Genomic DNA, 18,852 nt, shown 5'->3' on the forward strand with positions numbered 1-18,852 from the left:
GCACACATCTCTCACACCCCAAACATGTTAAATTACAGACAGTGGCATGCATACATGTGTGCGTTCCGCATGCTACTCCGCATGATGCATTGTTACACATGCACCATCCATGTGGGTCATGCCTGACTGGAATCACATGTGGCACCATCATGTCCCTGCACACACACATCCAAACATGACCCATTTCAAACATTCAGTCAAGAAGCTAACTACCAGCACACTGCAGCATGCCCTTTTTTAAACGTGAGTGCATCCTGAGGATATGGTGGTGAAGCACTGGGCGAATGTGCTCCAGGACCCTCATCTGCTGGTTGGTAAGCTGGCCTCTGCTTCCAAGAGGCGCCGGGCCTTCTTGAGGGTCCTGGATTTGTAGTCCTCCCAGCGCTTCTGGATGTGTTTCAAGTCACGGGGTGCCATCCCCTCTGCATTGATGGCACCCACTATGTCCTTCCAGATCCTCTTCCGTCCTGCTTTGTCGGCACGCGATGGTGTGAAGAGGGCATCATAATGCCCCAGAACTTGCTCCATCAGGATATCAACTTCATTTTCACTGAAGCTGGTAGCCCTCTGCCTCTCTGGATGGGGGTTGCCACTGGTGCCGAGGCAGGTGTGGGTGGGCAACTGGGTCCTGGGGCTGGGCTGTAGAGTAATGGTACTTCAGTCTGGAGTCTTCTGTTCCAGCAGGGGTGGTCACTGCAACTGGATCCCTGCAAATGGCAGATGTGCATGGACCAAATGGCAGGGCATGGTGGCAGCAGGCAGGCAGCAGCAGATGGATTGTGGGAGGCTGCTCGGGTCTCTGGGGGGCGGTAATTCGGCCTTTTGGGCAGGAGCGTGGTCTTCCATGTGTTGTCGCTTGGCCAGCTTGATACAGAGTGATTTGGCACGTGAAAAAACAGCACGTCAGTGTTTAATTAGAGGAAAGGCCCTTAGGGCGTTTCCCTCGCCATGAGTTGAAGGTACCACGTGGGTTTCCATCACTCTGTACGTGCTCTTCGTGGGATGCGGTACGTGAATTCCGAGGGTGCGTGTGGACTTTTCCATGCGTTTTGGCTGGCGCGAGCAAGGTATGTGTATTCCGAGGGGTGCGCGGGGAGTTTTCCACGTGTTTTCGATAGCGCGAGATGGGTACGTGTATTCTGAGGGGTGCACGTGGACTTTTACATGCATTTTCGATAGCACGAGCGGGGTACGTGTATTCTGAGGGGTGCGTGGGGAGTTTTTCACACGTTTTCGAAAACGCGAGAGCGGTACGTGTATTCCAAGGGGTGCGCGTGGACTTTTACACGCGTTTTTGTGCTTGGAGGTGCTGTATGCTGGTCCCCTGGCCTTTGAGCCATGTAGGAGAATTGTGCGATGTTTTTGGCGCACGGGCGGAATTGGGGGCGTTCCTGGCGCTGCTGCAGGGTCGCTGCGCCACTCTGCACCACGGCTGGTTATGGATGTTGAAAACCATGAATATGTTGTGCACTGAAATGGGTTTTGGCACACGCGGCTGGCGTAGACAGCCGCACGCGCACACTGTGCGCAAGCCGCATGTGCCACTTGTGCGCTGATTTCTATGAATTACCTCCTTAGTTGCAAAAACAAGAGTTTAAACACCACGTCAAATCTCAATTTATTGTGGGCCTTAAATCTGAAATAGGCACTTGTATCACTCTATAATGCCGTTTTCTAATGTTAATCTGTTACATTGAAAAAAAAAACGGTTGCATGTCTTTATATCGAAGAAGTTTATAAAGAATGCCCATATATCAAATATTTTATTTTGAAAAATGTTAGTGAATTCACTTTTTTGGGTGGGGAGTCCCACCAACCCCTGTTTCCCACCACTAAAAACCAATCCCAACCATTTCCAAAAAATATTTAACCCTTAACTCCACCCTAAATGCATTCACTATAACATTTTCAATATAAAATATTCGATATATGGGCATTCCATATAAAATATTCGATATAAACACTGTATACCAAAAACATCATCACTGGTTTCGATCCAGAGAGAAACACATGTTCATGCTTTTAAAAAAATGACATTTAAAGTTGGCAGAAATAGTCTTTTTGAATTGTCTTGGCCAACATGAAACCATCTTCATTTTTGTGGAAAGCAGCTCATGCAGGTGGACTCCTTTTGGTAGCACCCGGTTGCTAAATGTTTACATGCGTATAGACTCTGGACACACATTCATAGCACTTCGCAATCCATGGATCAAAATGTGCCCTCAAAAAGCTCCCCCTCTGCCTGGATGAGTCACCCCTGATAACACCTGCCTCCACCTTCCACCCATAAACCTTGTCTTCTCCTGACCAATCACTATCAATACTGTGCATAATTTTAAATATTCCTCATCAATGTGCTTTGTCCTAATTCATTGTAATTGGTATTTGAACAACAATGGAGCATGTTTCAGTGGTGGGACGGAGCGCATGTGGGCTCAGCGGTGGGGAACAGAGGTGGAACATAATACTATAGCAGAAGGTTCAAGGGTAATACACATTGGTGGAGTTACACTGATAAGGGGGAGTAATCCCTGGACAGATTTAAAGATGGAAAGGAGGTAGTTAAATGAGGAGCAGAGGTGCATGATGAGACAAAGATGAAGGAGGAGCAGGGAGTTTGTAAAGTGGATTTGTAGCAAGAATGTAATTACGGGGGGAAAAGGGTAAGAATAAAGTAAGGCTATTTTAGAACAAAACTCCATGTGAAAGAGTAAACGTGTTGAGTGGTATTTGAGAAAAGGACTTATTTTCTTAATGTTAAACAGGTTGAGTCTGGAGAAGTCGAAATGGAGAAGATTCATTTGCGAATTTTAAGTTTGCTGTGAAAAAATAATATTAAGGGTTTGTTGTGACACAAACCAGGCTGAATGTGATTAATTAGCCTTTTATTATTTATAATGAAGACAGCTACATGAGACCCCCAACCATCACTGCTGCACAAATCCAACTGTGCTTTTTGAGCAACAACATTCTCCTGGGGATTCCACGCTCTGGATCCTTATGACATCAGTCTCTTGTACTAAGCGAGAGGTCTTAAAGCAGTGCTGCACCTTAGCATAACAAATACAGAACACATACATAACACACACCCCTCTCTTATCTAAAACAAACCAACATAACCTTTCAATTGCCCTGTAAAAGTTATTAACTTAAATAATAAACACAGGCAAAAGCAGAAAAGCAAACAACAATGAGCAAATAACAATGATAAATAATAATAGTAGTAATAATAAGCTGCATGTGTAAGGATACACAAACCTTGGATATAGGTACCCATTTTTCTTCCTTATTTTAGCAACTCTAGACAAGTTCCATACTTGACCACTTTCTAATCTCACCGCCCCCCGGAACACTTGGGCCACTCTGACCGGATCAGAATACAGAGGATCACCCTTCTTAGGAATAACAGCTCTTCTTATTCTGATCAAATCACCCACCTCAAACATTGTTGACTTCCTAGGAAACTTCTCATTGATTTTCCTAACCCATTTTTCTTTCCATGCTTCCATCCTCATCTTCACCTCATCCACCACTTTATCAGTTTCTCTCGCCCTACCCAACCACGCAGGAAATAACAATGTGTTCCCCTTCCGTCCTCTCATAAACTCAGAGGGACTAACTCTGGTTTCAACACCCAGTGCCATTCGCAAAGCAAACAAACGTTCTTTAACTGCAACCTTACTATCCACACAACATGCACTCGCACCTCTGATTGCCTCCATTATACATCGATTTACTCTCTCAATCGTGCCATTCCCTTGAGGGTAGTACAGTGCAGTCCTTTTGTGTTTTATCCCACACTTGTACAAATATTCCTGAAACAATTTCCCAGTAAATTGTGGACCATTATCTGTGAGTACACTTCTTGGCAGCCCTTCTCTCTCAAAAATCTCCTCCAAAAATCCAACAACACTTTGGCACGTCACATCTCTCATCACTTTGAACTCTGTCCTTCTCGAAAATGAATCTATCAAAGCAATCACAAACCTTCCTCGCCCCTTACCCATATCCACAGGGCCCAGAACATCTATAGCGAGATCCTGCCAAACACCTTTCATTATTCTCGCTTTTCTTACCCGCTGCACCACAGCTGACAGTTTTTTTCCAGATTTGATACATTCACTACACTCACCAACCACCCTTTCGACCTCACGATCAAGACCTGGCACCCAATAGTCAGCTTTTATAATTTCCTTGGTTTTGTAAATACCAATATGACCTTACCAGTCTCCTCCTCAAATTCCCGGGAACAACTAGCTTGTCCCAGTGGTATAACAGCCCATCCTTCACTGACAACTCCAATCTCACTTCCCACAGTGCTCTCTCTTCACCCGGCCACAATCTCTTCTCCGGATATTCTTCTCTGACAAAACCAACAATGCGTTTCCATCTATCATCTGACCGCAATGCCTCGGCCCATTCCTCCTTGTATCACTCTTTCTGTGTTGGCAAACACTGTGTTGTCCACATCCACATATTTTTCCTTCTGCTCTTCATTGGCATCGTCTACTCTCAGTCTGGAAGCATAATCTGACTGCACATTGTTTTTACCCGGTACTACCTCGATATTGTATTTAAGACATTGTAACCTAGTTACCCAGCAGGCAACCCTCCTAGAAAATTTATCAAGTCCCTTGCTTTTGAATATCGCCTTTAAAGGTTTATGATCTGTCTTCAGTGTAAATTCTTGACCCCATACAAAATTTTTGAGTTTTTCAATGTCCCAATGACAGGCTAAGGCTTCTTTCTCTAAGACCGAATAATTCAATTCAGCACTCTTTAACATACGAGAAGCAAGCATGACCACCGACTCGACACCATCAGCACCCTTCTGAGACTTTACAACCCCAATGCCCATTTCGCTGGCATCTACGGAAAGAACAGTCCTCTTTCTGGTGTCATACATAGATAAAGGCTTTGCCATGTCAATTTTTAGTTTTATTTCATCAAACTCTCTGTGACAGTCTCTATCCCACTCAAACTCCACTCCCTTCCTCAACAACACCCTCAGTCTAGTTACTCTATCAGCATAGTTCTCCACAAAACGATTATAAAATTCTATCGTCCCTAGACACTATCTCAATTCAGCCTTATTTCTCAGACCTGCAATCGTTTAATACCATCTACCAAATCTGTTCTTGGTCTCAGGCCCTCCTCTGATATTTCATGACCCAAATATTCCACCGTTTGGGTAGAAAATACACATTTCTCCCCTCGCAGCATTATACCACGATCCTTGAAAATCTTCAATACCACCTCCACTTTTTTTTTTAATTCCTCTTCATTACTCCCACATATAAGTACATCATCTTGAAAACACCAAACATCACTCACTCCCTTTAGTAGCTTGCCCATTACTTTTTGGAAAACTGATGAAGCAGATATCAGCCCAAAAGGCATACGACACAATTGATAAATACCTTCATAAGTGATGAAGGCTGTGATTTTTCGCGATTCAACATCCAAATTCGACTCAATAATTCGCCCATATTTGGGAGGGGGTGGCGGTCGGCTATCACACACCTATTCAATTCCCTCAAGTCTACACAGACCCTTAAATCTCCACTTGATTTTATCACCACCACTACTGGGGAAATCCACTCTACAGCTTTAGCTGGTTCAATAATTCCCGCCTTTTCTAGTTTCTCCAGCTCGTTCCTTACCTCATCTCGCATGGTCACAGGCAAAGGTCTGAGTTTGGCACACACAGGCATGCTCCCATCCTTCAAAACAATTTTGTGCACCATGCCCTTGAGACACCCCACACCATTGTTAAACACTTCCGGGTACCTCTCAATTAGACTGTTAACATCACTTCTCGTCTCGTCAGTCCTTACACTCCCAATGTTCAAAACTTGTTCTTTGCTGTTGGGATCAAGCCTGATACCTAATCGCCTTTGCTCCTTCCATCCAAGTAGGGTCTCCCTCTTCTTCGTAACATACATTCTATCATACGTTGTCCTCCCTTTAATTCTGAAGTGAGCAATTCAACATCCCAACAACTCTATTTTGCCCCCATTGTAGTTTTCAGGATTCTTATTGGATGGGACCAAATCCTCCATTCGACCACACACAATATTTTCATAAGTAGCAGGTGACATTAATGTGATCTTTGAACATGAATCCGCCAGCATTCTCACTTGCTGTCCATTCACCTCAACCCAAGCTGCTGGATGTTCACACTCATCAACCTCAGTACATTTCTTCATATTTACCGTAACTATCTCATTTTCCGACTCCTCACCTTCATCTGATGACCCCACATCACATTCCTGAACAAACATAGTCCCCTTCCCCCCACCAATTCGGTAGTTCTTGGAGCAATTTTCGAAATGCCCCCACCTCTTACATAGATTGCAGTTAGCACTTCTCCCAGGGCATATTGGTGAGGTTGATTAATGATGTGCACTTCCACACCTGAAGCACAATTGGTCATCCCTCTTTGGTCCTCTCTGCGCACCATCCTTCCGAGTAACTTTACTACCCACCTGATTCCCCCCCCCCATCTTACCCTGGATAACATCATTCCTCTTCACGTATTGGTTTTTTGGTTTCTTTTTTTCCCTCATACTATCTTTCTTTTTGTCGCCAACTTTCAGCACCTCAATAGATTGTGAAGGCTTTGTTTCCTTAGGGCCCAATTTCGCCACACATTGCAAAGTATGTTCTATTCTCTTAGCAATACCTATGACCTCCTCCAAACTAGGATCATCTTTCAACCACACTTTCTCACGGATCTTATCATTTGAGCAGTGCAACATAAATTGATCCCTTATATGCTCATCCAAACCCCCACCAAATTTGCAGTTTAAAGATAAGTGCCTAAGTGCAGTTATGTATTCTTCCACGGTCTCCCCATCATGTTGGAATCTCATTCCGAAATGATAGCGCCCAAGGACTGTACTAATCTTTGATTCAAAATGCTTATCAAGTTTCACTAGGGCTGTGTCAAAATCATTTCCCCCAGCTTCCACATCCAGTTCCGCAATGTCAGGGAGCGTCTCAAATCCTCTGGCTCTCGTAACCCAGAAAAGGCATAAGCATGGATACTTTCCTTTCAGTGGACATCCCATTGCCACAAGTTGCCTTCACATAGTGTAAAAAACTGTCTTCCAGGGGCCCCACTTAATCCTGGGTGGGCCTGGGGTAGGCATAAACATTTGCGGGCCCGGAACCCCTGATAAGGCCATATATGCACACAGATAGCTTCAGATGAATAAAAACGGGTGCAGTACAAATTCACAGTTTTATCCTGGTGAGAAAAATATCCTATTTCTTCTCACCTGTGAAAACGTCTTGACAATAAAATAAATTCCAATTTCGCCACACTTTAATAATTACTATTGCAGCTCCATCTTCAGCTGCTGCATTCCCAAGTGGGCCCTGGGCGGGGAGAACTGATAGAAGATACCTTCAACTTCTGTGCTGATTAAATATAATGCGTTGCCTTAATTCATCGCCCTATGAGCGTTGCCATCAGAAGCAGTCAGCCTCACTCGCGCAATGTCCACAAAAGAAACCCCGCCCCAAAATCTCCCGGCACTAACCTCGGAGAAGTGGGACGGAATTTGATCCCACAGGGCAGGCAATCGGCAGTCCGCTGCGCGCAGGCAATCAGCAGTCCACTGGGGGCAGGCAGACAGCAGCCTGCTCAGCGATGAACATCAGGATTGCAGTCCTATCCTTACTCACGTCCGGTTAGCTCCGCACACCGCTGGCAAGCCGGGAAGACTTCACCTCGGCGAACAGAGGTCTGTTTCCTTTTTCTTTGTAATCCGCCTCCGCGCACCGCACACCGCTGGGCAAATTTCCACCTCCGGTGCGGGTCGCTGACAAACAACGACACTGACGGAATGACAGCCCCTCTTAGCCAGCCAGCTTGGGGTTGGGGGTCTCGAAATTGGGATGGGTGCTCCCTCCTTGTCACCTTGATCCCATCCTCGTCGCCAATGTTGTGTCACAAACCAGGCTGAATGTGATTAATTAGCCTTTTATTATTTATAATGAAGACAACTACATGAGACCCCCAACCATCACTGCTGCACACATCCAACTGTCCTTTTTGAGCAACAACATTCTCCTGGGGATTCCACGCTCTGGATCCTTATGACATCAGTCTCTTGTACTAAGCGAGAGGTATTAAAGCAGTTCTGCACCTTAGCATAACAAATACAGAACACATATATAACAGGGTTCAGGTCATAGGGGACGTTGTGAGGATATGAGAGCGAAATGATATGGAGGGAGGAGGAATGGAGCATTAGTAGCAGACCGGTAGATGATTTAAGTCTTAGTAAACAGCATAAAACACAAGAATGCTACCCTATGCTGAAAGGCCTACAGACAATTTGAGATGCATCAAGGAAGGTCTGTGGTAAAGGTGGGATGTAGAAAGAAATCATCAGCAAATAAGTGACAGGAGAAACCAAAGGAGGAGATGAGATTTCCAAGTGAAAACGTGGAGAAGGTCAAGAGTGTGGAAGGAGGGACAAAGCCAGGGGCACTCCTTCTGACTCCAGGAAACTGAGAAAGGTTGATCTTGAAGTTAGGAAGCCAATCCACTGTCTTGGACATCAAGGGGTGGGATTGGTTGAACCATGAACTGTTCCAAGGCTGCTGAGCGGTCAATGAGGGATGGGGATTGAATAGATTAGAACGTGGCGTGAAAGGAAAAGACTGTTTTGAGGGAGTATTAGCAGAAGAACTCAGATTGGAGGCTGTAAGAGAGGTTATTGGTCACAAGGGAACTGGTGAAGTGAGGAACAAAGGAGACGAATAGTAGTTGTATGGGCTGGTCGGGTCACCAGATAGCTCGTTGGGGTTAAATTGAACAGCAGTAATTTCAGATTATGCAGGGGAAGTAGGGCAAGAGGGAGGCTGAAGAGAGGGGAGGAGGTTTGAGTAGGCAAGGAGTGCTAGGGCCTTAATGTATAAACAGGTAAATGCAGGCAGAGGATGAATTGGCTATCTGGTGAGGCGGGTAAGGGAACCAAGGAAGGAAGGAATGTGTACCTTAAAATTGTAAATGACCCATTTATGAAATTGCTCAGTTTATTGTATGGCTTGCACTGTGTTTGCGATGGAGGTGCTGTCCCCATCTCTTATAAATACATACAAAAAGCATCATGTCAGTAGGCACTTATTGATATGCTCATCATATCATATCATATATCACTGCGCCGGATCTCACCGTCCCACATTTTAAGCTCTCAGGATTCCAAACTCACCGAGGTCTCTCTCATTTTACAAAGAGAAAAAACCGAATACAAACCATCCCCAGTTAGGAATGCATAATGACATCTGAACCCTCAGAGGTGAAGTAAGACCTTTCCATTATGTCACTGATAACAGTACCCCTCGCATCATGAAAACAGTTACTCACAGGCTCTTCAGGACAAACAGCCCAGCGAAGGCATGTTGGGATAAACTTCGGATCTTGTTGTTTTGCAAAAAGCTGTAAAAAGAAACATGCATTTATTGAACTCTGTGAATATGTACAAAACCTTTGTTTCTGAAAAGAACATCTCTTGAAGATCAATGCAGGTGCAGTGTTTGGAATAGTCGCCATGGCTACAGGGAAGAAGCAAATACATTTTTTTCTTTTTTTATCACACAGCGTTGTGAACGGAATCAGCTAAAGTGCATCGTTTCTAAGCCCCGACAGCACAGCCGTGGGTGCACAGCCATCAGTGGTGAGTGCTGACTTCTTTACTTGCGGGGTCTAAATCATTCCCACGAAAATGCATAAGCGACCGAGAGTGGTAGGGGAGCCTGAAAAAAACAAGGAAGGCTCAGGGGGCTTTTATAATGGGTTAAAAAGGGGCACTTGCAGCATACTAACTGTGACAAAGTGGGTCAAAAGCCACACAGTTTACATTTGGTTGTGTAGGGTAACAAATGAAAAACATCCAATAGATGCTCAGAGCAATTTCCAATTCATTTTCATGATGGCTTTGCCCATAATATATACCAGTATAAAAACATTTTCATTCTGGCTGTGCCCATACATGTCCCTGCAGGTAGCACCAATACATGTCAGAATGACCAGAAATGAACATGCTTTTGGTAGCTTTGCCAGTAAAATAAATGCCTTGTCGCATTTAGAAAATATGTATAAAATATATCCAGACTAGCGGGCCAATGTAGTCTATTCTAGCTACATCATAACACTCAAGTTAAGTTTACCCTTGATGCCCAGTAAAACTGCAATGCCAAGGGAAGAAAAATAGACTGACTGCACCAATGTAGGCCCATCAAGCCATATAACAATTATGTTTTCTTTAACCCGGATGCCCAGTAAAAAATGCTATGCCAGAGCTACAGTAAGAATATGTGACCACACTGACTACTACAACAATGCAGTCCAGTCTAGCCACGTAATAACACTTATCATGCACACATGATAAGTGTTGTTACGTGGCTAGACTGGACTGCATTACTGCAGCCAATCTGGTTTAGTTTTCTGCCTCTGGAATAGCATTTTATACTGGGTATCATGGGTAAAGCATGCCCTGGAACACTGCCAAGTTGTTTGCTGTAGATGAAGGAGCGCTTGCTGTTTTGACTGGGCTGGCTTGGCGTCTCAACCAAAACAAGTGGGTGGACGCGCCGTCGCGCATTATGGACCAGCCCTTGATAGCCATGTATTCATGTGATGGGCCTCATGCTTCTTGCCTGCATTATCTTCTAAGGGGCATAGGGATATAGGATGCATCTTTTCAGTATGATCTACTCAAACACACTTCTTCCAGTGGGATCTTGCTCTGCATGGGCTTTTTGGCTGATCTGATATTTTTCCTGGTAGCAGGGGCGTTGCTAGGGGGGGGCTAAGGGGGCTATAGCCCCTGATCTTTTGGTTGTAGCCCCGGATAGAATCTCAGGAGCTACAGCCAAAAGACTAGCTAGCCCCCAGTCCCAACAGTTCCGACATCAGCTTAGCCCCGGGTCATTTCCAGACCTAGCAACTCCCCTGCCTGGTAGTATAATGAGATTGCAAAACTGGAAGTATACAAGCAGTGCAACCGAGGGATGGGGTTGAGGAAACCTGGAGTAAATAAGCAATCTCAAACTAGAACTGTACTGGATTGTGTTCAACTGCTAATTTACTAATTGGTTTAGTGCTGACCTATGCTAAGAATTTAAAAGCTGCAAGCATACCGCCATTTTCAAACTGGGAGTATACTGTATTTCTCCGACTGGAGGTATAATGGCATTTTTGCAAACTGGGACTATATCGGTTGTGCATCATTTAAATGGGAGGACACTGGAATTGTGTAATGCTAAACTAGAATTGTGTATACTTGGTTAGTAACCAAAAAGGGAGAATAGTAGGATAAAAAATGTGTACAATAAACTTGGACTTTGTCTCGGGAAGATAGTTTAGTGTCAACATGCTCACCTTGACGACACAGGTGCGATCCCCGGGTCCGCGCTTAGAAACCTCTGGGTATTAAGCACATTATAAATAACCTATCATATCATATATCATATCAAACTACACACATCCTGGGATTGTCTAACTGGCTGTGTCCTAATATTGCCCATATTGCATTTGTATTATTATTTCACAAGGTTGTAGGATACTGGAATAGTATAATATTCTACTTGGAATATACCTGTGTTCTGAAAATTTAATCCTAAATTTGATTGCAAAAGTGTGATTATAATGCAATTGTGCACAATCTCGGATTGTGAAAACTGGCACTATGTGGGGATTACGGAAACTGGTGAAAACTAAGCAGTCAACTAAAATAATCTGTTATTATACAAACTTAAAATATGAATAGATAGAATATTTATAGAGATTGATCAATGCGGAGATATATCACCCATCAGTAGTATGAGGCCGTCCAACTGCAAATAAACTGGGATAGCCAATCAAACTGGAAATGCATGTGTCCAAAGAGGAAGTGTCGAGCTGGGATCATATGGCACTGCCAGTCTGGGAGTGCAATGGCACTGGGCTGACTCACTTTGTAAACTGGGAGTATGCTAAACTTTGAAAGAGTATACTGGTACTCTGAAATCTGGATTATTAAACATTCAGGATCTGTGCAATCCATAATAGGATTCTACAGAGTGAAGTCTATTTCGATACAAACACAATTACACAGAACTCTAAATATTCAGGGAACCGAAAATGAGACATGGGCAATCCAACTCCTGCTCTCCCCCAAAATGAATCCCTTTCACCTGGAAATGAAGCAGCAAACCATGAAGGGAGGTAAATGGTCTGCCCACCAAGCGCTGGAAGCACCTGGTCTATGTGATCTCATGCCAATGAGGGTCCCTTTCTTCCTGATGGAGATTTCCATGAGTTTGACTCTTGCCAGACAGAGGCGTAGCCAGGATTGTCTAACAAGTGGGGCCTGAAGCTAATGTAGTTGGGCCCTCCGCAGTGACATCAACATCTGGAAATGGCCACACATTGCTGCTGAGTGGGCATTTACAGAATTTGGGTCTGCCTTGCCCGTTTAGGCTCTACCCTGTCTACACCTCTGTTGCAAGATAGCTACGGCTATGGATTCAACAATAAGGATGGTTTAATCAGGTGTTTCGATACAAGAAAGTACAGATATCAGTGGCTTCATAGCTCCTGCTGGTGTCCAGTCAACTCGTCGAAAAAAAACTGGTCGACTGCAATTTGTTCGACGCAATTTGGTCGAAAACCAAATGGTCGAATTTTTTTTTTTATTTTTATATTTATTTTTTGGGTTTTCGTTTAGTTAAAAAAGGGGTTTTTAGAGAAAAAAAGGGGGTTGGGGGGGGGACCCCCCCCAAAAAAAAAAAAAAAAAAGGGTTAAAATAAAAAAAAAAAAATTCGACCATTTGGTTTTCGATCAAATTGGTTCGACCATTTGTCTGGTCGACCAATTTTTTTCGACCAAATGACTGGCAACCCTCCTGCTGACACGGCACAATGCTCAGATCTTGTTTTTATAAGTGTATTCAGCATACAACAAGTTATTTCATGTTGATTTCTGTTCCATTTTTATGTTGTTCCTTCCAATCGGTGTCTTCTTGTTTTTTGTCTGTGTTTTGTCTGTCAACCATTTTTCCACTCCCTTAATCTCCCACCTCTGCACAGAAGATCTCAATCCAACTTGTTCCTCACCTCAAACCACTTGTGAACCAGTTCCTTCTCAGATGACCCAAGCTACTCCTCACTGATGACACCCAACAAGGCTGAAACATGTCTGGGGATGCTTGTTGTCTCGTGCAGAAGGGATGTGACCCATCAGTTTGGGCTGGACTGACCCTATGGAGGTAGGATCAAGCCTGATTTGCATATGGTCGATCCCCTTTTGTAACGGCTTGGCAGGTGATAACCGATGGTCTGGAGGGTTGCCCAGAGCAATGCCAGAGGATAAGATTTATTCTAAACCTTCTAGTCATCACCTCTTTTGTTTTACTATTGTCATCCCGAGTGGGGCGGTTATGCCCAGACGTGGGTCCCGTGCTTCCTGGGACTAGAGACTCAAGCTACTCCTCAATGATGAAGCCCAACAGGGCTAAATAATGTCTTGGAACGCTTGTGGTCTTGTGCAGAAGCGATGTGACCTAGCAGTTTCGGCTGGACTGCCTCTTTGGGGGTGGGACCAAACCTGATTTGCATACAGTCTTTCCCCTTTTGTAATGGCTTGGCAGGCAAAGAACGATGGTCTGAAGGGTTGCCCAAAGCAATGGCGGAGGTTAAGATTTTTTCTAAACTTAACAGCGCTACCAGCACATTTACTAGACCGGGTCACTCTGAGTCTGCCGGTAGGGGCACTGAGCGACCAACAAGCCTGACCTGCCAGTAGTTCAGGGCCCTACCGGCAGAAATTTCACTGAAGCACCGGCACTGTTAAGCCGGTCCTGGTGCATCAGTGTTCCCATTCCCATAGAGTGCTATGGGACTCCCTGGAAATGGGAACTTACTGTAGCGCTGCCGCCTGTGATATGCCGGTAACACAGGATGTCAGGCAGCGGAAACGGTAGTGTGAGGTTACCAGCAACCTCGTAATGAGGCCCAGTGTCTTTGTGTCATGATATCTTTATTACAGGACACACAAAGAGCAACATGCCACGAAAAACTCCTCCTGAGACACTTCTAGAGGCCCTCTCTCAGAGAAGATGCCCATGAATATGTCAACCCCTGTTAGGTTTGTGCTCAAAACAAGGTTTCCTTTTTCCCTACCTATTAGGAAACTTGAACAACCTCCACTACCTTCCATTCCTTGGTCAGATATATATATAAATCAAATGTATTGAGGAACTACCTTGTTATTAAGGGTTTTCTGTGATTGGGGTTACTATGCCCCCATTGACCAAAATGGCACACTTCTCTGCATACTGCCAGGTTTTGACAGCAGCAGAAATGGCCTATACCTTCTGAAGGACATATTCCAGAATCCAAGAGTTATTATCACTGATAGGGGAGGCTTAATATAGCAAACGTTTCTGTGAAGTATATGTGCAATGGGACTCCAAAGAGCCTTATCAGGTTTGGACACACAAACCAATGGATCCACAGAAAGACTAAATAAATAATAAAAACAATTCTTTAGATGTTTTGCCTCCACCATATAAGATACCTGGTATCAGATATTACCAGTAGCTGAATACTATTATAATACCGTATTCATTCACTCATCAAGGTTAGTCCATTTTTCTGTACATCTGTTTACCATCCTCTAGGTTCTGCCTTTTTTGGTGCCTGAACTCCAGATACCATTGGTAGACCAACACATACAAGATTTAAACAGGACATATGAAGGCACTTACGTTTTTGGATAATGCTTGGCAACAAACCAAGGAGGCTTCTGATCACCAGCCTGTTGAGGCACTGTCATATCAAGTAGGTGACAAAGTATGGTTGACCTCAAAATACTATGCTAGATGCTTTACACAGGCTAAACTAGTACCAAAGTATTTAGACCATTTAGATTTGAGAAGAAGATGAATGCAGTGGCTTACAGACTTCAGTTACCTACATTACGGACCATACACATCCACTGTGCCATGGCTCCCTCTTGACAACCTTCCTTCCTGGTTATTTTCCTAATCATCAGAAGGTGCCCCCTCCTTTGATTTGGGTTAATGGCAAGGTTGCATTTGATGTACATTTCATTTGAGATTCCCAAACTCCTCGAGGCACCCTACTTATCAGTTATCAACCTTGCGATCAGACTTAGGAATCTGCTCCACAGTACATGCACCTTGGCTGGTATGAAGATTCCAACACCTATGCCCAGAAAACCCTGGCACCATTGGGCACAGGAGAGGGCATGCTGACATGGTGTCATATCTTACCCGGTGACTCTGTTCTCTTGATTCCCAAAACACAATGTCCATGAGTTTGACCAGGATGGCTGCAGCTTCAGATAAGATGTTGGGGACATTTTAAGCATGTGTTCTGATACATGGACATCCAGATATTAGCAGGTTTGTTGCTTGTCCAAGGGCATAGCAATGTACAAGCTCTGATATGTTGGTTTCTCCCTCCTTTCTTCATTTGTTTTTTTGTCATAGGCCATCTGTCTGATACCTTCATCCCTGACTGTGTGCAGATCCCAAGCCAACTTGTTTTTCTCATCGAACCATCAATGAAGGAAGTCCTTTTCAGCTGAGCCTTTTCTTTATCTGTCATATCACCTGCTTCTGAAGTTTGAGTTTTTCTGCCTCTGACCTTTCCACCATTACGTGTAGATACTTCCCAGCAGCACTGCTACCCCTGGTAGCCCTACTAATCTGGGTCACATTATTGGCTGATAGAAATAAAGATTGCATCATTGCGTTGTCATCAACATGAGGTAAGACTGGTATGAGACAGTCTGATTCCAACATTACTACTAGCGCTTTCCGAATCTTCCTTCCCTAGTGTAAGACTACAAAGCCACACTTCCATTAGGATTGCGTCAGAGAGCCACCTGACCACACCAGGTAATCAGGCCCAGACCAGCAGGGTGGAGAACAAAACCACGTGAGAAATATAAGGTAACTGATTGATTGAGAGAAAGAAGTAGAGCAAGTTATAAAGCTGGGGAGCTCGAACCAGGTGGGGAGCCAGAGCCAGCTGAGAAGACAGAGCCAGGTGGGGAGATAGAGCCATCAGAGAAGACAGAGCCAGGTGGGGAGATAGAGCCATCAGAGAAGACAGAGCCAGGTGTTGAGCCAGAGTCAGGTGAGAAGACAGAGCCAGGTGGGGAGATAGAGCCAGCTGAAAAGACAGAGCCAGGTGGGGAGATAGAGCCATCAGAGAAGACAGAGCCAGGTGTGGAGCCAGAGCCAGCTGAGAAGACAGAGCCAGGTGGGGAGATAGAGCCAGCTGATAAAACAGAGCCAGGTGGGGAGATAGAGCCAGCTGAGAAGACAGAGCCAGGTGGGGAGATAGAGCCATCAGAGAAGACAGAGCCAGGTGTTGAGCCAGAGTCAGGTGAGAAGACAGAGCCAGGTGTGGAGCCAGAGCCAGCTGAGAAGACAGAGCCAGGTGGGGAGATAGAGCCATCAGAGAAGACAGAGCCAGGTGGGGGGCCAGAGCCAGCTGAGAAGACAGAGCCAGGTGGGAAGATCGAGATAGCTAATAAAACAGAGCCAGGTGGGGAACCAGAGCCACCTGAGAAGACAGAGCCAGGTGGGGAGAAATAGCCATCTGATAAGACAGAAATATGTGGGGAGCGAGAGCCAGCTGAGAAGGTAGAGCCAAGTGTTCGAGATAGAGCAAACTAAGAAGACAGAGCGAGGTGGGGAGAAATAGCCAGCTGATAAGAAATAACTAGGTGAGGAGCAAGAGCAAGCTGATAAGAAAGAGCTAGGTGGGGAGCAAGAGCCAGCTGAGAAGACAGAGACAGGTGGGCAGATAGAGCCAGCTGGGAACACAAAGCCAGGTGGGGAGATAGAGCCGGCAGATAAGGCAGAGCCAGGTAGGGGGAAAGTGCCAACTAAGAAGACAGAGCCAGGTGGGGAGCCAGAGCGAGCTGAGAAGACAGAGCTAGTTGATAAGACAGAGCCAGGTGGGGAGATGGAACCAGCTGAGAAGACAGAGCCAGGTGGGCGACCTGGGAGCAAACAGAGGCCAAGCAGAGCTGAAAGACCAAGAGGCACCCAGGAGCATAGACCGGCTTCAGATGTAGAGGCACCAGGCAGACATGGCATTGCCTTGCTGGCACAATGGCAAGATGTGTTCTGTTTTCAGCTCCTCATTGTGGCAGTACTTTCACCTGTACACATACTGGCATTGTGTCGGTCAAATATAGTAATTCCCTGGCATTGTGACCAAATGAAGTCACTGCTGCATCACTAACGCCAGACTAAATTACTGGGTTTATGTCATGTCATGTACATATGCCACAAAGAATGCCTCCTGAATAATTATTATCAGATGCTGCTCCCAAACCTGTCTTTTATTGGCTTAAAACCAGCCTCAGAAGTAGGGGTCTAGCAGCCAGTATGGGTCTGGGGATCCGGCCAATGCCAGCCTGCTAACACACACATTTAGACAATGGTCCGGGGGCATGGTCTTCACTGTGGTGTCTAGAGCAGCCTGCAACATGGCCCTTGGCCAATGTAGGGAGTATTGACTCTGTTCATTCTACTCTTAAAGCAGGAGCAAAAAGCTGGTGGGGAGGACACTTCGGGAAAGTACACTGATTTGTCAATGAAACCTACTGCAAAATGGCTGTATTGTACTAACAGGTCATGATGGAAACTGACAAATATTTGCAAAATGAGCAGCACACAAACTCGCAATTATGTGCTAAATGGGCATATTACAAACCAGGCATGATTTGCCGATTGGGCATACCAGTCGCTGTCAACCAACTGCTAAATGGGCATTAAGTAATTTAGTGCTCTAAAAAAATGGTAATATCGATCTAAAATAAATTAACATGGTAGCTGGGTTCAAATGCACATCCATAGAAAACTGGAGAAATAACACCTCTTCATCAAAATGTTGGTGCCTTCTAATGTAATTAGCACCCTGGCTTTCTATGTGGTGCATATCAGGTCTCAGCTGGATGGAAATATAGTTCTCTGCTCAGGCAAGCCACTGTTAGCGCCATCAGAAGAGAGCAGTGACGGCCAGCTACAGTGCATGCATGTGTCGCATCATAAAGGCACCTGAAGCACCAGAACTAGGTGCATCCATTTTTATTAGTGGTTCAGTGTACCTCCCCCCATGAAGAAAAGTGAAAGGTCAGAAGGTGGTGGCTAACGCTTGTTCCTCCCACTGGCTGGCCTTCGACTTATGCATTCTCTGAGAAACCTGAAGGTGTCTCCCTGACTCATACCGAGGGATTTGTCATCCAAGTGGCCAGGACACGGCTATTGCCATTGGATCCAGTTCCTGGGGGTGGACCAGTGTGGGAGGGTCACCTGGATGAGGGATCCTCGGGGAGTGGAGGTCGGACACCGACAAGTGAGATGCGATATTCCCCTTCTTATAACTGTCACACTCTGAGTCCCCAGACTCTTGGCTCCCCTGTTTGTTTCTTGATGTTTTCTTTCTTGTGTTCGCAGGTTTGTCCTTCTTATAGAAGTTCGGTTCTTGTACAGGAATGGGCGTGTCTCCTCCGTTGTCAGTATGCAGGCAGGTAACGTGTAGATGTGATTTTGGGTTCCTGCCGAGGGAGGATACGATGACCCGAAGCGTTCAGTGTTCCAGGAAGGAAGGATTCCAGGAAAGGCCAGGTAGCAAACCAGGAGGAAAAACGAGTCCAGGAAGTTATAAAAGCAGCTTGCACGGCTCTGTGATGTGGAGATGGCGAGGAGCGGCACAGAACAACACACCGGGAAGGAAGGGAAGACTAACCGCAATGGAAGCCAAAGGATTTGGGAAGGCGGGACAAAGGAAAGGAATCAGGGATACAA

The 18,852-nt window shown here is 45.2% G+C and overlaps 1 protein-coding gene across 1 annotated transcript in view; it reads right to left on the reverse strand.

Annotated features, from left to right (window-relative positions):
* Nucleotides 1–18,852, reverse strand: part of LOC138480782 (relaxin receptor 1-like) — a 583,697-nt gene that overhangs the window by 534,578 nt on the left and 30,267 nt on the right. Inside the window, exon 4 of the mRNA XM_069612524.1 lies at nucleotides 9,383–9,454. Coding sequence (XP_069468625.1) covers nucleotides 9,383–9,454 — 72 coding nt within the window. The remainder of the gene's footprint in view (nucleotides 1–9,382; nucleotides 9,455–18,852) is intronic.

This window comes from Ambystoma mexicanum, chromosome 5p, assembly GCF_040938575.1.
Source record: "Ambystoma mexicanum isolate Mex_15411 chromosome 5p, UKY_AmexF1_1, whole genome shotgun sequence".
Classification (NCBI taxonomy): Eukaryota; Metazoa; Chordata; class Amphibia; order Caudata; family Ambystomatidae; genus Ambystoma; species Ambystoma mexicanum.